The 23474-nt window shown below is 36.1% G+C and overlaps 2 protein-coding genes across 2 annotated transcripts in view; both read left to right on the forward strand.

The window, feature by feature from the left end:
* Ap3b1 (adaptor related protein complex 3 subunit beta 1) overlaps positions 1-23474 on the forward strand; it is a 229246-nt gene that overhangs the window by 61938 nt on the left and 143834 nt on the right. The window contains exon 8 of the mRNA XM_070031216.1: positions 22483-22638. Coding sequence (XP_069887317.1) covers positions 22483-22638 — 156 coding nt within the window. The remainder of the gene's footprint in view (positions 1-22482; positions 22639-23474) is intronic.
* On the forward strand, positions 10092-10711 carry LOC138832837 (large ribosomal subunit protein uL11-like). The gene has a single exon (XM_070030960.1). It carries the CDS (start codon positions 10199-10201, stop codon positions 10694-10696), a length of 498 nt encoding a protein of 165 aa, XP_069887061.1. The 5' UTR covers positions 10092-10198; the 3' UTR covers positions 10697-10711.

The following is a 23474-nucleotide window of genomic DNA, read 5'->3' on the forward strand; positions in this document are numbered from 1 at the left end:
TTAAAATTTTTTTTTTTTTTTTTTTTTTTTTTTTTGTCGGTCGTGGGGCTTGAACTCTGGGCCTGGGCATTGTCCCTCAGCTCTTCAGCTCAAGGCGAGCGCTCTACCACTTGAGCTACAGCGCCACTTCCGTTATTAAAAAATTTTTAAAATGAGTTTACATTTGTTATACAGGAAAGGATTGCAATGTGATATTTTCAGACATGCTTACAAATGTATTCTATTCAGTCTCACCCCTTACTTCATTTTATCTTCCCTCTCTCCTAAAACAATTGCCACAAATTTTGTTATTCTGTTTTCATACATATTTATTTATCATCCTCTCGTTATCCAACTTATTTCCATTAATACCCACCCACCAAGAGCCTATTTCTCTTTGTATTATAAAAATTCTCAATAAGGATTTGACTAGGGTAGAGAACTCTTAGGAGTTTGTGTCTTTATGGCAGAAAAAGAAAAAAAATAATAGAAAACAGGTAAAGGTTTATAGATACAATTCAAATATTTACTGAAGAAAAAAACCCAGTGTCCCATTTTCTATCTCAACTCAGTAACAACCTTAATGATAGCAGCCAGGTCCACAGTTGGGCTTCTGGTACTGAAAGAACATAGTAGACCTAATTTTCAACAAGTTAGATTTCTGTTTTAACCTGTTTGGGGGATCCAAAGTCCAAAGTGTGTCTTTTGTTTAAATTGAGAAAAGGATATGCTTTTGTTTCAATTGGAAGTCCCTCAGGGCCAACAATCTAGTGAGGGCACCCCTCCCCCAATCCTCCTAACAAGAATAAACAGTAAACATACCAGAAACATAGAAGGAAACCTAGAGAATAAAATAGTTTGGAGAGTTTGATAGGCTCCTATGAGTACTAAGGAATCTAGAAAGCCCATTTTGTGTCTAGGGTTAGACTAGAATAAGAACTTGTAAAAACTAGGTAAGAATTTGAGTTTCACTTCTGCCTGATGTTAAAGATTGACTTAAAAGGTAAAAACTAGATAAGAATTTGAGTTTCACTTCTGCTTGATGTTAAAGATTGACTTAAGAGGAAGGGAAGAAATGATTAAGGCGAGTTACAAATGGCCCATCCAAGTGTTATACAGACTACATAGCTATTTTTTTCCCTCCTATATTATAAGGAAATCTTGTGAAATCATGAGTTGGAGAAAAAGATAAGAGAAGAATAAAAACTCAGTGGCCACAGGTAACAAAGAATAGCCTTTCAAAAAATAGTGTAGAAATATCTGTTAACATGCAAAAAAGTAAAACAATATCAACAACGAAAACTTTGAGGAGGTGGAATCTGAGTAATAAGTTACAATATATATTCAAAATGTCTATTTTTCCTCAAAAAAATTAGGAAGTATGCAAAGAAACTTTGGTCTATTAAGGTAAAAAAGACATCAATGGAAACTATACCTGAAGAAATCCACAAATTTTAAGTTTTCTAGTCAAAGACTTAAAATCAATTTTCCTAAGTCTACTTGAGTAACTCAATGAAATAAGAATAATCTGTCAGTAAAAATAGAGAAATTACACAAAGGGAAGAAATAGAAATTTTATAGCTGCAAAGTTGAGTGTCAAAAATGAAACGTTCAAACCGGGTGCTAGTGGCTCACACCTATAATCCTAGCTACTCAGGAGGCTGAGATCTGAGGATCATGGTTCAAAGCCAGCTGGGCAGGCTGTGAGACTTTTACCTCCAGTTAACTACCAGAAAACTGGAAATGGCACTGTGGCTCAAGTGGTAGATTGCTTACCTTGAGCTGAAGAGCTCAGGAACAGTGCCCAGGCCCAGAGTTCAAGCATCACAACATCACAACTGCCAAAAAAGTGAGAGAGAGAGAGAGAGAGAGAGAGAGAGAGAGAGAGAGAGAGAGAGAGAGAGAGAGAGAGAGAGAGAGAGAGAGAGAGAGAGAGAGAGAGAGAGAGAGAGAGAGAGAGAGAGAGAGAGAGAGAGAGAGAGAGAGAGAGAGAGAGAGAGAGAAGAAAGAAAGAAAGAAAGAAAGAAAGAAAGAAAGAAAGAAAGAAAGAAAGAAGAAAGAAACATTCACTAATAGGGTCCAGTGACAGATTTGAATAAGCAGAAAAATTTGTGAGCTTGAATGTAGTTCAGTTCAGATTGTCTAGTCTGAAAAGCACAAAGTATGATGTAAAAATGAAAAGAACATGCTGTTAAAGTTTGTGTGATACTCTCAAGTCTATACATCATGTATATTCCAGAAGGAAGGGAGAAAAAAGTGGAAAGAACATACCGAATATCTGAAATGAAAATGACTAAAAAGTTCTTAATTGTGATGGAAAACACTTTATGTAAACTCATATATACTAATGCATATGTCTTCTTTAATGGATCATTCTATTAACTTGAAGTGACTGTCTTTTATCTTTTCTGAATGATTTTGGCTTTAAGTCTATTTTATCTGATCTAAGTATGGCAATTCCTTCCTGCTTTGGGGTTCTTTTGCAATTCTTTCACACTAAGACTGTGTTTGTTTGTCTCAGTGGGATGGCTTGCTTTCTTATAGACAACAAATAGTTGAATATTGTCTTTTGAACTAAGCTGCCATTCTGTGTCTTTGATTGGAGAATCAAGCCTATTTAATATTAATATTGAGAGGTATTTTCTGTCATGTATTACCTATCCTTCTAATAGGGCTTGTATTTTCTTGTATTTTTCTGTTCAATTTTGTTCTCTTCTGGGTAGGATTCCATAAGGATATTTTGCAGTGCTAGTCTAGTAGTCATGAATTCCTTTAGCTGTTTTTAGTCATGGAAAATTTATTTCTCCACAATTCTGAAGAATAGCTTCATTGAGTACAGTAATCTAGGTTGGCAGTTGTCTTTCAGGGATTATTTAAATTCTTTATTATTATATTTTTTTATCCCCATTAGGTGAGCAAAATGGTTTCAATTATACATATAAGTTTGTGAGTAGACTGCATCTTGATCAGTGTCATTCATTATTCCCTTCCAACTCTTCCAATCCTACCCACCCCTTTAGGACTTGAATTCTTACATTAATGTCTTTTGTTTCTAAATCTCCTATTACTCTAATGGTCTTGCCATTGTAAATTACTCGTCTCCTCTCTTTTTCAGGCCAGTAATCTTTTTTTTTTTTTTTTTTTTTTTGTCAGTCATGGGCCTGAACTCTGGGCCTGGGCTCTGTCCCTCAGCTCTTCAGCTCAAGGCTAGTGCTCTACCACTTGAGCCACAGCACCTCTTCTGGCTTCTTTTTCTGCTTATGTGGTGCTGAGGAATCGAACCCAGGGTCTCATGCATGCAAAGCAAGCACTCTACCACTGAGCCACCTTCCCAGCCCTGTAATCTTTTTTATACTGTATTTTCAGTATTTTTAATATGTGTAGTAGTATTGTCTAACATCTGTTAGGAGTTCTGTAAACTTCTGTTACTTGATTATTATTCTCTTTGTCAGCTTTGAGAAGTTTTCTGCAATTATGTATTGAATAGATTCTCATTGCATTTAGTTTTTATTTCTTCTCCCTCTATTCCAAACCTTTTTACAGAGTCTAAGAGGTTTTATATGTTCCATTGGCATCTTCTAAGTATTATTTCAGTGTCTTTAAATGGTTGATTTAATTCCTTTGCTTAAAAAAAAAAATCAGCTCTGATGGTCTGTTTTCAACTTCTTCTGTTCTATTATTCAATTCTATCACCAGTTTAGTTTTATATTTTGTCTATTATGTTCTTCATTTCCTGGAATTTTTTTCCTTTTTTATGATTTCTATATGGTTTAATTCTTTTATCATATTCTGCATTTTTTACTTTATTCATATTTGTATTCTTTTTGTTACTTTCATTTCTGTTATTGTTTGTCCAAAATATTTCCTTTATTTCATTAACCATTCTGATCTTTGTTTTATTTAGGTCATTGTTTGAAATTTCTTTCTGCTCAGTCTCATTTAAGTCATTGTGAGTATATTTATGTATGAAATTTTAGATCAAATCATGAGGGTGATACCTTTATGATAAGGTAAAGACATACTACCTATCTTCCTCCCCCTCCTTCCCACAAAGTAAACCATTTGTATTTGTAAATAGATGATGAGTCCAAGTAAACTACCACTGAGGAAAACCCAGGAATGAAGTCTTATACGAATAGGTCAGTGACTATGATGTTTGATTCATTTTTCCAATAATGCTGCCTACTCAACTTCCACAAAAACATATTGCCTTTAAACAAATCTATACGTGTGTGTTTGTGTGTGTGCCAGCTCTGGGGCTTGAACTCAGAACCTGTGTGCTGTCCACAAGCTATTTTGCTCAAGGCTAGTACTCTACCACTTGAGCCATAGCTCTACTTTCAGCTTTTTGGTGGTTAATTGGAGATAAGAGTCTCACACTTTGCTGCCCAGGCTGGTTTCAACCACAATCCTCAGATCTCAGACTCCTGGTACCTAGGATTGTCTGTAAGAACCACTGTCACTTGGTTGCAATTTTTACTTTATCACTTCAAATATGAACATTTACTTTGCTTTTTGGGCCTAAGCAAGTTTATTTCCACAAAAACAAAGGGCAAGAAAACACTTAGCAAATGGCACAACAATTTAAGCACAACAGATAAAAATGTAGGAATGATAGACAGCTTATTCATATCAGCTGAGCTACAAAATGTGTATTTAGGAGTTTAAAATAGTTGTTTTTGAACTTAAAAAATTTATTTATTACTAAATTTTTTACTATTTTTTAACTATACTTGGTCAAAACCGTGTAATAAATCAGAAGCAAAGTGGAGCTTATTATTGCATTCATATTTTTTTAAATGAAGTGAGGGTAGGAAAATATAGCTACAAGAAATACCAACTTAAAATGTTTAGAAGCAAATCCCTAGGGTTTAAAAAAAAACCTGTATAATCAAAACATTTATAAACAAACCACTTTACCTTCACCAATTCTAAAATATTCCTATATTTAAATTAAAGGATATATTTAAGTCATTAGAAAAAGCTGCAGAAGTACTTAAGAAATGTGAGACCAAAGAATGATCCTCTTAGGAAAGGATCCCAAAGGCTCAACAGCTACGTGCAGATGATCATATAAAATGATATTTATCGAAATGAACTCCAAGGAATGGAAACAAAAGGATTTTTAAAAAATCTTTTGTTGCTGTTTTGATTTCTGTACATTTTATATATAACTTTGTTTGTTTGGGGGAGGGTAAAGGGGAGCACAGAAATAGTGGGACAAATGAACTAATGCAGCATTGATACTCTCTAGACACTGTTAAAAATGAACTATATAGGGCTGGGAAGATGGCTCAGTGGTACAGCGCTTGCCTTGCATGCCTGAGGCCCTGGGTTCGATTCCTCAGCACCACATAAGCAAAATGAAAAAAGCCGGAAGTGGAGCTGTGACTCAAGTGGTAGAGCTCTAGTCTTGAGCTGAAAAGCTGAGGGACAGCGCCCAGGCCCAGAGTTCAGGCCCCACAACCGGACCCCCCCCCCCCAAAAAAAAATGAACTATATACAACTTGTGAGGGGAGGAGTTGGGAAGGAAAAACATAGAAGGTGAGGGAAGGGGTGACACTGTTTGAAAAGAAATGTATGCATTACTTAACTTGTGTAACTGTAACCCCTCTGTGTACATTACCTTTACAATAACAATAAAAATAAATAAAAAATTAAAAAAAGAAATCTGAAGACTGGCATCACACTTGCAAACCCAACACTCAAGACGCAGAGTCAGGTTGGAGTTACTGGCCAGTCTGGAATACCTAATGAGACCTTGTTTGAAACCCCTTCCAAATGAAGACATATGAAAATGATCAATAGACACCAAGGAAAAGCACAAAAGGCCAGCTGTTTCCCTCCTAGAGAAGGGAAGACATGTCCACACAATGATTTGAGAGCCTAGAGAACAAAGTAGCTCCGTGGGTACACGGAAGTGTCAGAGCTTCAGCATAAACAAAGGGTACCCTGTTGACTACTAGAGAGAAGACAAAGAGATAGATAGTGAGCCAGTGAGTGTGTAAAAAGGGCTTGTGTTTCTAACAAATATACAGCTTAAAATGTTAGGATTTCTATGTTTTGCTATGAAAATTTCCTCTCAGAAAAGGAATAATAAACAGTTCAACTTTAATGAATATGAATACTGATGGGTGACATTTGTTGATTTTGAATTGTACTTCAAAAGACATGGAAAAATTCAGATAAACTAATATGTTAATACAGAAATATACTGGTTTTTCCATTTTTAAGGCTGATTTTGCCAGAGGTGGACTTGATTGACCAAACTCAGAATATGATTTTTGTGCTGCCTTTTGTACCCCATGGTTTCTGATGTCAATCTTAAACAGAGGAAGGACAAGATGTTACTTGAAAGCAGTTATAATTTTCATTCTGTGAACAACTAGAATCTGGTGACACAAAAACTACCAGATTCTGAGGGGGAAAAGTGTGGAAGAAAAGAGAAACTACAAGAAACTTGTGGGGAAGCAAGAATTTATAGAGAAGTAACAAATGTAGAAGAAAAGTAGCAAGGAGTTTGTAGCAGGTACCTGGTATTCCAGGTTGGGGGCAGGAAAACAGAAAGACAGCAACAAGTAAAAATTAGATGGTCTGCCAGGGCATCTCCAAAATCAGCATAAAAAATAAACTATGAGCCTTACCACCAGCTCAGGAATTTGGGAGGCTAGGATTCCAGAACTCAGATATTCTATGTCCCCTATATCCCAGAGAAAGTCTCCATCTTGAGAAAGTTTCTTTGGGAGCTCAGGGACAAGGAACAATCAAATGTTAACAACTCATAGGACACTCTGTGATAAAACTTAGTTATAAATTAGATACAGGAAATGTGGGAAGCAGGACACATGGACCAGCAGGGAACAACAAAAAATGTTTAAGCCATGGGAAGCTAAGCTTCATCCAGAAGAGAGAGACTAGGAAAATGAATGGGCTACAATACCAGGTGACAGAAGAGTGGGAATTCTTATTAGAGAACCAAGAGCAAAGGCAATAGGAAGGTGACTATAAAGACCATGGTGAAAAACTTATGGTCCCCAGTAAAACCAGGTATACTCATGGAACATGTCACTAATATACAGCAGCTCAAAAATGGCTGGTACAGCCAGGCACTGGTGGCTCACACCTGTAATCCTAGCTACTCAGGAGGCTGAGATCTGAGGATTATGGTTCGGTGGTAGCCTGGGCAGGAAAGTCTGTGAGACTCTTATCTCCAATAAACCACCAGAAAACCGGACGTGGTGCTGTGGCTCAAGTGATAGACCGTTTGCCTTGAGCTGAAGAGTTCAGGAACAGCGCCCAAGACCAGAGTTCAAGCCCCATCACGGACCCCCCCCCAAAAAAAAAAAATGTGTGGTACAACCAAGCATTGTATAGGGGCAGCCACACTTAGCAGTTCCCATTTGAGCCAGATAAAAAGTATCAGCCACCAGCTTGAACTCTGAATATCCTTCTATAATAAAAGGTCTTCTGAGGGAAGCAAAGTACTGTACCCAGGCCTAAAAGTGTTCGCAACTTGAAGAGTAGTGCATCTATGTATCTATGTATCTATCTATGTATCTATCTATCTATCTACACACACTTATATGTTAGACATGTAAGAACAATAAAATTCAATAAAATTGTTGCATTTAAGTCTGTCTTTCCTCATTTAACTATAGTTTTTCTTTCGTTTACCTCAGACAGAGGCAATTTACCATTTAACATCTACATTGTAGTATAGACCTGTTACCTCTCCCATTTAATCTTGCACTTGTAATTCTTCATTTTATCCCAAACCATAATTATTTGAACCTCATTACCTGTCTTTTAGTATTCTCTTTTGAATTGTAATTTCATCCCTTACCCAGATTTCCTCTTCTGTGCATCCACTTACATCTACAAGTGAAACTTTTCTTTTACTCATACATACTCTTTCCTGTTTTTGCTCCTTACCTAAATTCATACCTGGTAACTAGGTTACCTGAAAACCATTTGTTCTGACATATGTTTGTAGTAATTTGCCTTTTTGTTCTTGTTTTGTGTTTTTGTCGTCTGGTTTTCTCTTTTATGTGTGTGTATTATTTTTTTCCCTTCCTAATCACTGGTAATGTCCAGGGTTCTTTGGAGTTTTTCTGTTTTGGAGGTTTTTTTGGTGTGTGAGTGTATACCTGCTGAACCCTGTTCTCCAACCAATATAATATTAACAAAATTGTTTTCTACTTACCTCATTCTGTGTTCCTATTAACTTCCCATAAAGTGTAAATTCCACCACTTCCCTATCTTTTTTCCTATTTATTTAATTTTTTAAAATTATTGTGAAAATACCATACAGAGGGGTTACAATTACATGGGCAAGATAGTGAACCACTTACCTATATTATAAAATCAAATACTTAGTACTATTTCAACAATACTACCCCCTCAGTCATCTTCCTACTACCAGTCTAGTTAGTCTTCCTAGACTAAGAAGATACACCTTCCTCCTATATTCATCTAAAAAGATCGAAGCAGTAGTAGAGATTCTACTTCATTAAAATTCAATACAAACCCAAGAACATAGTTTACTGTTCAAGCCTCCTCACCTTGAGTGAGGAGTCCAATAGTGTCTCAAGCACTAAAATAGACTATTTGTAAACAAGCCAGCACACCATCTTAACAAAACTCAAGAGACCATCAACTGAGAGTGTATAGGAGATTAAAACTTCTACAAATGCTGCACCAAAATGAGCAATTTGCAGTGAAAGATTCCAAAATTCATTAATTAACAAGGCAGAACATTTCTCTAAAAAACCAGTAATAGCTGGGCACTGGTGACTCACACCTGTAATCCTACCTACTCAGGAGAATGAGATCTAAGGATCGTGATTTAAAGCCAGCCCAGACATGAAACTAGTCACCATGAAACTCTTCTCCTCCCCCCCCCCCCCCCCCATGAAACTCTTATCTCCAATAAAACTATTCAGAAAAGCTGGAAATGGTGCTGTGGCTCAAGTGGTAGAGCACTGGCCTTGAACAAAAAAGCTTGAGGACAGCACACAGGCCCCAGGACTGGTCTCTCTCTCTCTCTCTCTCTCTCTCTCTCTCTCTCTCTCTCTCTCTCTCTCTCTCTCTCTCTCTCTCTCTCTCTCTCTCTCTCTCTCTCTCTGTCCCCCGCCCCCCTCACACACACACACATACACACACAGATTTGTTTGGAAGCAGTATGTTTTTGTGGAAGTTGAGTAGTCAGCATTATTGGAAAAATGAATCAAACATCCATAGTCACTGAACTATGCATATAAGCCTTCATTCCTGGGTTTTCCTCAGTGGTGGTTTCCTTAAACTCATGTATTTACAGACACAAAGGATTTACTTTGTATGTTATGTGTGTGTGTGGGGGTAGTATGTCCTTACCTTGAGCACCTTGTGATTTGATCTAAAATTTCATACATACACATACTTACATGTTTGATTTAAGTATTATAATCCTTGTAGGATTTTAAAAGCTACATTGATTTACCCCCTTTTCTCCAGAGTGTTCACAGTATTTGTTTTAAAATGGTTTGTGTTTGGTTTTTTTTTGAATTTTTGTTTTTTTAATCAAATATTAATTTCACAAAGTATTTTTATTGTTATACACATATGTCCATATAATGTAGCTTGCTAAATTTTATTCCTTTCATTAATTTCATTATCCTATTTCTATACTTATATTTTGTTATGTCATCATACTAACTTATAAATTATTTGAACATATTAATCCAAACTATTTCTCTTCATCTCCTCACTCACTTTTTTCCAAACAATCAGTTCCATCTTTTTTTTTAAATTTTAATTTTAATTTTTTGTGGACATACTGTACAGAGGGGTTGCAATTACATGGGCAAGATAATGAGTACATTTCTTATCAAGCATTGCAGCCTCCTCCTTTGTTTACCCTACACATCCCTTCCCAGCCTCCCCCCTCCCCCACCAAAGTTGTAAAGTTCATTTTCGACATGACAACTTGTACTTCTCATTGTTGCAACATGTCCACCTGTATCCTTAAACGACTTGTTTTTCCCCATCTCCTCCCCAAATTATACCGACATCAAATATAGTGAAAGCAGGGGTTATACTGTGGGGGAGGGACATACAAAGCAACAAAGAAATAATCTTATAAATGCGTTAGAGCTTTCGTCTTTCGGCTCGGAGGAGGCAAAGGTGCAACTTTCTTCGGTCGTCCCGAATCCGGGTTCATCCGACACCAGCCACCTCCGTCATGCCGCCTAAGTTTGATCCCAACAAAATTAAAGTCGTGTACCTGAGGTGCACCGGTGGCGAGGTCGGTGCCATGTCTGCCCTGGCCCCCAAGATCAGCCCCCTGGGTCTGTCTTCAAAAAAAGTAGGTGATGACATCGCCAAGGCGACAGGGGACTGGAAGGGTCTAAGGATTACAGTGAAGCTGACCATTCAGAACAGACAGGCCCAGATAGAGGTGGTAACTTCTGCCTCTGCCTTGATCATCAAAGCCCTAAAGGAGCTACCAAGAGACAGAAAGAAACAAAAAAACATTAAACACAGTGGAAACATCTCTTTTGATGAGATTGTCAACATTGCCCGGCAGATGCGGCACCGATCTTTAGCCAGAGAACTTTCTGGAACCATTAAGGAAATCCTGGGCACTGCCCAGTCTGTGGAGTGTAATGTTGATGGCCACCACCCTCATGACATCACAGATGACATCAACATTGGTGCAGTGGAATGCCCGGCTAATTAAGAAGCACAACAGAAACTTATTTCAATGAAAAACATCAGATAACCAAAAAATAAAATAAAATAAATGCGTTAGAAACAAATGCATGAAAGAAAAAAACATTTGAATACGTATCTAAGGGTTCATTTTCCTAATATCACATTATCTGACCTTTTCTGCTTGACTCAGACATATACTAGATATTGCAAATAAGGGAAACCATGGGACCTATGTTTCTTTGGGCCTGGCTTACTTCACTTAATATAATTTTTTCCATGTCTTTCCATTTCCTAACAAATGGGGCTATGTCATTCTTTCTGATGGAGGCATAGAATTCCATTGTATATATATACCACATTTTCTTGATCCATTCCTCTACTGAGGGGCATCTGGGTTGGTTCCATATCTTAGCCATATCTTGTGCTGGTCCTGGGGCTTGAACTCAGGGCCTGGACTCTGTCCTGAGCTTATTTTGCTCAAGGCTAGCACTCTACCACTTGAGCCACAGCTCCACTTCTGGCTTTTTTGGTAGTTTATTGGAGATAAGAGTCTCCTGGACTTTTCCTGCTTGGGCTGGTTTTGAACCACCATCTGCTCAGTCTCCTGAGTACCTAGGATTACAGGTGTGAGAGACTGGCATAAAGGAGAATTATAAATTTATCAATTTCACATTAATACATATCTACTTTCCTGTCTGTAACAATCTCCCTTTTTCTGGGATTAGAGTAAGGAAAGAATGAATATATGAAGAATTATTAGTTCTACTTAGAATAGTGTAAACTTTGTCTTTTTATTTATAACTGAATGAGTCACTTTAAAATTCAACTTAACAAAATGTGGTACTTTTAAATTTCCTATCACTAGATCTAGATTAATTGGTTCTCAAATAATTAAGACCCCCCTTTTTTCTGCATGAAACCCTTATTGTAAGCTCAACATGTGTCATGACATATTTTATTTAAGAGAAATTTGAAAAATGCTTTGCTAGAATCTTAAACATTTTGCAGTAACAAAATTTAGAAACTATTCCAAAATCTTCTTTCAGACATATTAGAACTAAATATGTAGTCATAAGAAACAGAAGTGTTGTAGGCAATTGAACACTGAATTTTCATAGTGCCTCAACACAAAGTTACTGTGCACAGGTGTTTCTGTAATTGTGATGTATTGGGGATATTCAGTGTTCAATGGTCCTCAAATCCATACTTCCACCTGTGTGATATAGCAGTTACTGGGCTATTTTACTAAACTTGTAAACTGAGCAGCACAGTGGTTTCCTTACAAAGAAGGGGGAAAGTTTTGTACCATTATGCATACCTTGTATCATTTTATGTAGATCTGAGTTTTGAGGGAGGGAGAGCTCACTTCTTTTTTCTTTGAAGCAAAAATGTTAAAAATTTTCTTAAACAAAAAAATATTATTTCTAGCAAATTCATCTTTGGTAATATGCATGCTCCATATTGAACAGCTAATATGCGTGACTAGGTATGATATTGCTAATCATCTACACACTTGAGTCTTATCAGGGACAATATCTATCCAACTCAATGTCAGAGTTGTACCACAGTGTTTCTATTCTCCAGAATCTATGTTGAATCCCTATCTCTTAATGTGCTGGTATTTGGAAGTAGCAATTGGGAGGTCATGAGGGTAGTTCCCTCATGATGAAGTTAATGCCCTAGTAAAAAGCTGTCTGGTGACAGCTTGCTTCCTCTCTTTCCACTGTGTGAAGTGGCTATCTGCAGATCTTAATGGTATTTTCTCATTGTAGTCTAACTTGACTGATAGAGTGTCTTAGATAATATGTTTATAATAGACCATGTCACCCTGAACCACTTTCAAATACTATGGTATAGTCTCTCTGTAGTGTAGGCTATCCTGGAACTTGCTATGTATCCTGGGCTTGTCTCAAACTTCTGATTCTCCAGCCTGAGTCTCTCAAGTTCTGAGTTGACAGGCTTGTACCATTGTGGTTGGCTCATGACAGTTTGTTTTTTTTTTTTTGTCTTTTGTATAGCTAGTGAAGATCTCCCAATCTGTGGACTTTTCATTTATCTTGCTGGTTATATTCTTTGCCATGCAGAAGCTCTGCAGTTTAATGTGATCCCATTTATCCAGTCTTTCTTTGATTTGTTGTGTTTCTGGATCTATATTTAAGTTGTTTCAACCTATGCCAAAGAGCCCGCTGTATCCCTTATCCCTTCCTGTAATATTTTCAGAGTATCTGTTCTTACTTTGAGGTTTTTGATCCATTTGGAGTTGATTCTCATGCAGGGTGATATATAAGGACCTAACTTCAGTTTTCTACATGTGTATAGCCAATTTTGGCAGCACCATTTGTTGAAGCGCTTCATAATTGGTTGCTGGGATTATAGTCATTTATATAAAAATGATATAGAAATTGAATCTGACTTCTTAAAAAACTGTTGGGCTGTTTTCCTTGCTAAAGTTCAGTCTTAGAACTATTTCTTTAGCATATTAACCATAGTTATTTTATAAGCTGTCTAAATTTAGGCTGCTGCTAAAAAAATAATGTACGCTATACTGAGTGACTTAAAACAGCAAACATTTCTTATGGTTTTAAAGACTGAAGAGCCCAAGATTCATGTGTTAAACTGGTACTTAATGAGGACTTGCCCTTTTTTTATTTTTATTTTTTTTTAGGAATTTACTAGGATTTGTACTCAGGCTCTTTTTTTACACTTAGGTCATGCTTCCAGCCTTTTTGCTTTATTTTTCTGAATAGGATTTTTTTTTTTTTCCCCTGGGACTGGCCTTAGAGTTTCATCAATCCTTCTGCTTAATTAAGTCTCCCAGGTAGCTGAGATTTCAGTTATACTGCTAGACCTGCTTTGCTGATTGAGATGAGAGCTCTAAGAGAACTCATATCTTCCTCAAACTCTGATCTTCCTGATCTCTACCTTCTGAATAGCTGGGATGACAATTGTGTACTACCTTGCCCAGCCCAAAAGGCCTGCTTCTTGGTTCATAAGTGTATTCTCACTTGGTAGAAAGAGTCTATTAATCTCATTCCACATCTAATAATCTTCAAAAGGTGCAGCTCCTAATACCATCACTTTTTGAGGTAGGATTTTAATATATGAATTTTGAGGGGACACAGACTGTTGATAACACAGTCCATGAAGAACTCATGTCTAATTATCCTAATTTTGTAGATTCCTTGTGTTTTTTATACTGTGTATCCCTCTTTGTTTATATTATTCACACCCACACCCACACACAGAGTATATTTTTTAATTGTGATTAAGTGATTACATAATTTCCCAAATTTCACAGTATTGTGGGATAGTGATGCTCAGTTAAAGTCACAAACACATTCTGACTTTCCTGGAGCAAATTGTCTATCACGGTCTACAACATTTATGAGTTCTATGAGCTTTATGATAGTTATTTCTTCCACATTGGGTGGTATATACATTACTTTTGTTTTGCATAGCATCCGCTGTTCCCTCTTTCCCATTTGTTCCCTCCCTCCCATCGCTGCCATTAAGTTAGTTCATTTTGGTCAATGTCCTGTGCAGCTAATGGGTCCTGCTGTTGTATGTTTTTCCCTGATTCCCTCTAGTTCTGTGTCGTCTTCCTGGTTCCTCTCCGGTGTATACATATACACCATACATGTGATTAGCAGCATGGGGCTATTTAGTAGTGGTTCGACCAGATGAGTGGAAGTTCTTTGTTTCTTAAGTCCTGTTAATTTTGATGTATCACCTAACATTTTGGATTTAACATCACTTATCAAGGAGACCATGTACTGTTTGTCTCTGCTCTTGGCTTACCTCGCTCAACATGATTTCTTCTAGCTCCATCCATTTCCCTGCAGATGTCATTATTTTGTCATTTCTAATGGCTGCATAATATTCCATTGTGTATAGATACCACAATTTTTGGGTCCATTCATCTATGGTGGGATATCTGGGTTGTTTCAATATCCTATCTATTGTGAACAGTGTTGCAATAAACATGGAGGTGCATGTGTCCTTCTATACTGGTTCCTGTTGTTCAGGATAGATGCCTAGAAGTGGTATGACTGGGTCATAAGGGAGGTTAATATTTAGCTTTCTGAGGACCCTCCAGACTGCTTTCCAAAGTGGTTCTATAAGTGCACATTCCCACCAGCAATGTAATAGGGTTCCTCTTTCTCCGCATTCCCTCCAGCATTTGTCGTTGGCTGACTTGTGGATGTGTGACGATCAGACTAGGATAAGGTGGTATCTCAGGGTTGTCTTTGTTTGCATTTCCTTCACAACCAGGGACGGTGAACATTTCCTCATGTGTTTCTTTGCCATTTTTATCTCTTCATCTGAGAAGTTTCTCTTTAGTTCCCTTGTCCATTTAGTAATTGGTTTGTTAGGTTTGGGAGGGCTTAGTCTTTTGAGTTCCCTGTATATACTGGATATTAACCCCTTGTCTGGTATTATTGCTGGTAAATATTTTTTCCCAATTAGTTGGTTGTCTTTCTAGCTTGGTTGCGATAGCTTTAGCACACACAGAGTATCTTTTCTGAACTTGAAATATATACAGAAAAATCCAAGTACCAGAAGCAAATAGTTACATTAATTTCACAAACGGAATACATCTACCTAATATGTATCACACTAGGACACAAATTACCAGAATTCTTCAGAAGCTCACATCTTGATACCTTCAATTTGATACCTTGCTTTTCCTTCCAGATGGAAAATGATATCCTGACCCTTACTGATACCACCGTTTCCTTCCTGATAAAGTATTGAACTGCTTTAAAGTTTTGGATGATGGATTTTGATTTGCTTGTAGAGTGTGACTAAGGGAATCAACATTCTGAACTTAGTTAAATACCTCAATTATGGACTGATGTGATTCAAAGCTGATGTTTAATCTGATCAGCCTCCTGAGTAGCTAGGATTACAGGCATAAACCACCGCCTGCCTAGTTATATTGTCTGTTTTAATAGTGGGGTGTGTGGTTCTTTGATGCATTTATTGCTAAGTTGATTAAAGTTATTTCACTATCATGTGTTTCCTAAGTGGTATATTATCACAAAAAGCAACATTTCTCCAAAAGTTTCATAGTAAATCATCACAAAAAGGGACATTTGTCCAAGAGTTTCATAGTAAATTTATAAATTATATATGAGGCAGCTTCTTGGTTCATAAGTTTTTAATTTGTACCAGGCACTTTGTGTAACCTTCATCAAACCGATTCAATTTCTGTAAATAATTGTGTGATAGAAATATGCTTTATCCTCTTCTACAGATGGGTAAGTAAAGAAGGGATGGCTTAGTAATGGCACTATGGTTATAGAGCTGGCTCTGATACTGAACTTGTGTGTTCTGGTACACCCATAATTGTTGTGAATGTCCATCATCATTAGGCCATTTTTGCCTGATGAATTTAAAACCTGAGAAAATATACCCCACAGTTAATACACAGTTACTAGAGACTGGTTCCTATCTTGTAATGAAATTTCATTTTGTTGATTTTCTTTGCCTCCAGAAAAGGTTTCCATTTGATTCCATCTTAAAGAATTATGTGTTTTTACACAGTAACTAAGGAGCCTTGTCTAAAAAGAGAGGGTAGAAGGAAGGGAAAGAGAAAGGGGGCTGGAGAGAGGGAAGAAGGAAAGAAGAAAGGAGAAATTTCATTAAAAAACTTACTAGTAGAACTTCTTAAGAGGAATATGCCTTTAATAAATAACTGATACCAACTATTTTAGCTATAAGCAACATGTTCTTTATTTTATCATCTCATAGTTTATTATTAAGACTTTATATTGTTTCAAATAATTTTTTGAATTTTAAGAAACTATATTTTATATAATAAGTATGAATTTATAAAAATTCTCTTAATAGCTATATGAGATCTCTGATTCTTGTGTGGGAAAAACGTTAATGAAGGAAAATTACCCATCTGAACTCTTTCACAAAAATTACCACTATAATCTTAAACATTTTAAAATAAAATTAGCAATTCAAATATGTAAAATAATGTAATTGAACTCTAATAAAGTATATTAATAACGAATAAGAAATAGATGGAGTAAATGCAATTACAAACAGCTTTTATGAGCATTTGAGAATTTTGCCAATTATCATTTTGTATATGTTAATACAGCAGCTTTAACATGGATTTAGTATTGACTTGAGTCAATACTAGATGAGTGCTATGGTTGAATTATATATACTATATTATATATATTATATATTGTGAAGCATTCATTGCTTACTAATACATATATAGAACTACTTTGGGTTGAGGTTCATAAGAATCAATCAGATCTGGCCTTGATACTTTAACGTGCATATCTTTTGTCTTCTTTTTGTAAACCCTAAGAGAAAAATAATTTATTTTAATATGTGTGAACAAAATAAGGGAATATTGATATTGTTTCTAGTTTAATATTTATTTGTTTGCTTATTTTTTTCTTGAGATAGGGTTCATTTACATAAGACAGACTGGCTTAGAACTCATGATCCTCTTCCCTCAGCTTCCTAAGTACTGGGATTGCAGACACGTGCTACATGCCTGCCTAATTTTTAGTTCAGTTTTGAAGATGGATATATTTTTAAATACTTCTGTTGTCGGGCTGGGAAGGTGGCTCAGTGGTAGAGCGCTTGCCTTGCATGCTCAAGGCCCTGGGTTCGATTCCTCAGCACCACATAAGCAAAAAGAAAAAAGCCAGAAGTGGCTCTGTGGCTCAAGTGGTAGAGCTCTAGTCTTGAGCTGAAGAGCTGAGGGACAGCGCCCAGGCCCAGAGTTCAGGCCCCATGACCGGACCCCAAAAAAAAAAAAAAACTTCTGTTGTCAAAGAGTTATGCATTGTATAAATTTTCTTTTGATAATTTCTTTTTTTTTTTGGTCCGGTCGTGGGGCTTGAACTCTGGGCCTGGGCACTGTCCCTCAGCTCTTCAGCTCAAGGCTAGCGCTCTACCACTTGAGCCACAGCGCCACTTCCGGCTTTTTTCTTTTTGCTTATGTGGTGCTGAGGAATCGAACCCAGGGCCTTGAGCATGCAAGGCAAGAGCTCTACCACTGAGCCACCATCCCAGCCCCTCTTGATAATTTCTTAAGGTCTTTTTTTATTGTGGTTTTACCAAATACTAAACTTTTATTCATTCTAAGAGAGACTTAATAGATATACTTTTAAAGAAAAGTGTTTTATCCATATTTATATTGAAAGTTAAATAAAGAATGTAATATTGGACCTGGGAAGGTGGCTCCGTGGTAGAATGCTTGCCTTGCATGCATAAGGCCCTGGGTTCAATTCCTCAGCACCACATAAACAGAAAAAGCTGGAAATGGTGCTGTGGCTTAAGTGGTAGAGCGTTAGCATTGAGCTGAAGAGCTGAGGGAAGGGCCTAGGCCCAGAGTTCAGGCCTCATTACCCCCCCCCTCCCACACACACACACAAACACGCACGCACGTACGCATGCACGCTCGCACAAAGAGTGTATTATCTTGCTGTGTACTTGTGCAAACATGTAGCAAAGAAAAGTATTTCTATTAAATTATGTTAATCTGAAACATTTTAGATGACTTCATTGTTATATGCATAAATATATACAAATTGTTTTTAAATAATTTAATGATTTTATCCCCTTTTATTAATTTAATTTTTTTTTATTTTAAGATGCATGTATTTGTAAGAAATGAGAACTTATTTGATATAATCTTTATTCAATTTTCCTCAGTGGTAGCATCTTGTAAAACTGTAGATCAATATTATAATCAGGGTATTGATATAGTCAGGATTTAGAATAGTTCCACTGTAAGGATTTTTCATGTTGTAATTTTATATCTAAACTTACATTGTTGTGCTTAACCACATTCCCTTTTGCTTCATTAAACCCTAGCAACCATGGATTTTTTTTCCATTTCTAGAATATTTTTATTTCAAAAATGTTGCATATATGGAGTTCTATGATATATAACCTTTTCGGGTTGTTCATTTTTTATATACGCTATATTTAACTGAAGTAATTTTTTGCCCTAAAATATACTTTATCTGATAATAGTTTAGTCATAACTGCTTAATATTAACCTGATAAACATTTTTTCCTAACTTTTAAAAACTTCAAACCGACTAGGCCTTTATATTTGAACTCCTTCCCTTCTTCCTTGTTTGAAGTTCAGAGTCTTGCACTTGTTAGGGTACCACTTAAACCATATTTTCAGCTCTGTTTCTTTGCTGGCTATTTTTCAGATAGGGTCTTGAAAATTTCTGTGGCCAGGCTGCTTTCAAAGTTCAGTCCTTTTGCTCTTAGCCTCTGGAGTAAGTATCTGAAGTAAGTAGGATTTCAGGCATGAGCCAGTGGTGCTGCCTTGAACTGAGTGCCTTATTAACAGCATATAGTTGGGTCCATATTGTCTTAATCCATGGTGCTATTTTTTTGTCTTTTCTGTTTTATTTATTTTTTGGCCTGAGACCAGGATTCAAACTCTATACCTGACACTTTCACTCATTGGCTAGTACTCTATCAACTGAGCAGTAGAGCCAACCCCTTTTGTCTTTACTCATACATTTACATGTATTTTAATAATTGATTTTTTGGGGGGAGTCCGGTTATGGGCCTGAACTCTGGGCCTGGGAACTGTCCCTCAGCTCTTCAGCTCAAGGCTAGCACTCTACTACTTGAGCCACAGCACCACTTTCGGCTTTTTTTTTTGCTTATGTGGTGCTGAGGAATCGAACCCAGGGCCTCATGCATGCAAGGCAAGCACTCTACCACTGAGCCACCTTACCAGCCTTCTAATTGATTTTTAATGTTTATGTTTGCCATTTTGTGATTTTTGCTTCTTCAGTTTGTGTTTCTGTTTTTCTCTTGTCTTTTTCTGTGGTCTACTGGAATAGTTTTTAGAATGCTATTAGAACAGTGTTTAGTTTTTCCCCCCTGTAATTTAAAAGCTTCTTCAGTTTGTGTTTCTGTTTTTCTCTTGTCTTTTTCTGTGGGCTACTGGAATAGTTTTTAAAATGCTGTTAGAACAGTGTTTAGTTTTTCCCCCCTGTAATTTAAAAGCCTTTATATAGTATTTTTGGCATTTGTGCTAGGTATTATATATCCATAATAAAACTACATTCTACAAGTTATACTTCATATGGTAATATTTTTATCTCCTCTTTGTCTTTTTAGTCTCTTCAGTTTGTAAATACAATTTTCAGAAATATATCTTCTGCACATATCTAAAACTTTATTATGGTTACATTTGTTCAACCACCTAACTTAATTTAAATGCTTACAGCAAAAGGAACAACTGCTCATTCTGTCTGTATTTTTTCTTCCCATGTTTTTTTAAAAATCTGTGAAGAATTAATCTTTTATCATTTCCTTTTTGTTAAAAAACTTCTTTAGACAATTTCTTGGATAGATCTACTAGTGACAAATTCTATTATTTCCCCTGCTGCCGTGATTTTTCCCTTCATGCTGAAGAATATTTTTGTTGTACATAAGATTCTGTTGATAATTCCTCTTGTTCAGCAGTTAAAGATATTTTGTTACCTTCTGGCCCCAAGGGTTTTGATGAGAAATTGTTATTTAGATTGTTTTTATCCTGTGGATAAATATTATGTCCCTTCTGTTGCTTTCAAGGTTTATTTCTTTGTATTATATTTTCGTAAGTTTTGCTCCCATATGTTATAGATTTTTGGGGATTATCCTTTGGAAACTTTTTCAGATTCTGTTGGACCTGTAATTTGGTATTTTTTGATAAATTCGGGAATCTGCAGCTACTAATTTTTAGTGTTCCCTTTCAACCATACCTTCTTTATCCTCTCCAGGATTCAGATTACAGGAATATTAAGTCTTTTTTTGTATTTCAGAGATTCCTAATGATGTATTTTTTTTCTTCCTTTGTTTCGTCCCTAGTCTATTTTTCTTTTTGTTGTTCAGAGTGAGCAGTTTCTGTCATTTGGTGATGGTGATTATTTCTTTGGTTTCCTACATTTTGCATTTCATTCATCTAAATTTTTTATTTTGCTTCTTATATTTTTGGAATATTTTTATTATCTTTATTCAAAAGAGTTGCTATTCAATGAAGCAGTTCATGAATGCAGTGCCTCTTGATCATTGTTACCCCTTTTATCATGCTCACACACCCTTTCCAACCTCGCACCCATTCCCTCACTTTTCTTGATTTTTAGGATGTGTATTGAATTTTTTTGCCATTTAACAAATCAGTTTATGTATACAGTGCATCTTGATCTGTGTCATCATTTCAACATTTTTAACCCCATTCAACCCACCCCTTTTATTTTTTTTTTACTTTTGTGGTATATACAATGAATTCTTGACTGCATTTTCCTCCCTCCACACTTCATTTATCTAGCTCTCCTCGGCTTCACTCCTCCTTTTGCAAGTACCCATTTCTTCGTCTTTATTTTATTATAATATTTCTGTTTTTTCCCTTCCTAATATTAAGGCTTGAATTCTGAGCCTGAAAGTCCTGCTTAGCTTTTTCTCTCAAGGCTGGCAGGACACCACTTGAATCACTCCTCCACTTCTGGCATTTTGCTGGTTAATTGAAGACTAGTCTCTTGGATTTATGTGCTTGGACTGGCTTCAAACCACGATCCACAAATACCTGAGTAGCTAGGACTATACGCATGAGCTACTGCAGCCTGACTTCTCTTTAGCTCTTATGCACAGCTTCTATTTCTTTATACTTTCCAATTTTTTACTTATTGTTTCTAATTATACATTTCTATGGTGCCTGTCTGCTCATGTGTATGTTCTCGCATGTACACACCCACACCCATCAACAACAACTGTAAATTTTATATTACCATTAATGATAACATTTTCTTTATTAAGTTGGCAACTTTCATTTTTAACTTCATTGAAAAATGCTTATGAATTCCCTTTGTCCTATCTGAATTGTCAACACCCCTACTGTTACCATTTGGGCTATTATTAAGTAAAATAAAGGTTATTGAAGAGTGAACAATGTGATATTGCCACACTTTATCTGGTAACTGGGATGGTTACTAAGTGATTAATAGGTGGGTAGTAAATGTGCAAGACAAAGGGATAATTTATGTCCTCAGATGGATGAAGCTGCATAGCAAAAGATTTTATTATGCTTCCAAGAATAGTACACAATTTAAATTTTATGAAATGGTTATTCCCAAAATTTTCTACTTAATTTTGGATTTCAGGGACTATTAATAATTGAATTTGGAAAACAAATCCAAACTTCAGATAAGAGCAAAGTGCTACTATGTAAATCCAATTCTTGGCAGCAAATTTCCTGTATAGTAGCAGTTGAAATGTACATAGATGCATGTGTGCTTTGGGGGAATTAAATGAGATAATAAAGATTTCAAACTTACAATAATTAAAAATGAACACCTATAGATTCCATAAATCTCAAACAGAGTTGTTTTTCTTGACAACTCAAAGGTTTGCTCAGTCGTTAGCTATTACCTGTCTAAGATTTATTATATTTTTTCTATTACTATTCAGTATTCTTCTGTTCTGATTCTTAGATCGAGTTACAGTAATTGACAGTTTTTGGAAATATTTTTCCAATTTCAGTTATTCTCATAAGTTTTACTGAAATCTATTTCTTTGTTCCTTTTGAGCAACTATGGGTATTTCTGTAGAGATTTAATCATCAAAGATTGTTGTATAACTTAATAGAAGCATAAGCCATAGCATCAAGTGACAGTTACTGTCTTAAAATATCTAAGAAAAGTCAAGGCTTTATTCCATAGAGGTTGTGTAATATTTTTAAAATTACTCAAACAATAGTAGCTGACTTATAATACTTACAATATTTGGACTAATATTAAGATTAAACTGTCTTCCTTGAAGGATGATGTTTTAGAAGACAATGAAAAGAATTTCTATGAATCTGATGATGAACAGGAAGAAAAGACTGACAAAAAGAAGAAGCCGTACACAATGGATCCAGACCACAGGCTGTTAATTAGAAATACGAAGCCTTTACTGCAGAGCAGGAATGCAGCAGTATGTGCAAATGTTCTATACATATAATTCATGAATAGAAGAAAGAAAATTATTAAAAGTATTGCATTCAGAAAACAGAACTGAGTGTATTACTGGAATGATTGTGTATACTCCAGACACATATATTGGGTAATTTAAAATACATAGAGTATAAAATACAGATTTAGGAAACAATTTTTCTGAATCAGTGTATTTCAACCTGCAGTGTTTTTAAGTATACAGATTTGATTTTGATGAGGTCATTTGATTTGGTAGTTGCCAACCTAACAGATTTCATGTACTTTTTTGAGGTTCTACGAATTGGCTTTCTAAATTGTTTCTCAATTGATTAGGTTTTTATTAAACCATGTGAAAAGACCATGTGTACTTCTGTTCCACCATCCTGAATGAGAGCATTAGATCGAATACTCATAATGTTTTGTTTGTATATAACTGGTAGAATGCTTGAGATTATAGTATGACAAAAAATAATGTAGGATGTAACAGTGGTGAAGTGCTTCCCTGGCATGTGTAAAAAGGCTAGGTTTCAGTCCCTAAAAATGCCCCACACCTAGTAAGTTTAGTAAAAAAAAAAAAAAGGGCCAGGGCTCATTCCTAAAGATGCCCCACACCTAATAAATTGAATTGGCAGTAATAATAATAATTAAAAATTGTCTTTGTGCCTGGCACAATGCAAGTAATGCCAGCTACTTAGAGATCTAGATAAGTATGGTTTGATTCCAGCCCAGGCTGAAAATATTTATGAGACCCCATCTCAAGCAATAAAAAGCTGGGAGTCATGGTGTGTACTTATCCTCCCAGCTGTGTGGGGAGCATAACTAGGAGGATTATAGTCC

This window comes from Dipodomys merriami, unplaced genomic scaffold, assembly GCF_024711535.1.
Source record: "Dipodomys merriami isolate MVZ:Mamm:240054 unplaced genomic scaffold, mDipMer1.0.p SCAF_20, whole genome shotgun sequence".
Classification (NCBI taxonomy): Eukaryota; Metazoa; Chordata; class Mammalia; order Rodentia; family Heteromyidae; genus Dipodomys; species Dipodomys merriami.

Bases quoted from the DNA above. Each gene is read 5' to 3' on its own strand.
- LOC138832837 (XM_070030960.1), top strand. From the start codon at position 10,199: ATGCCGCCTAAGTTTGATCCCAACAAAATTAAAGTCGTGTACCTGAGG.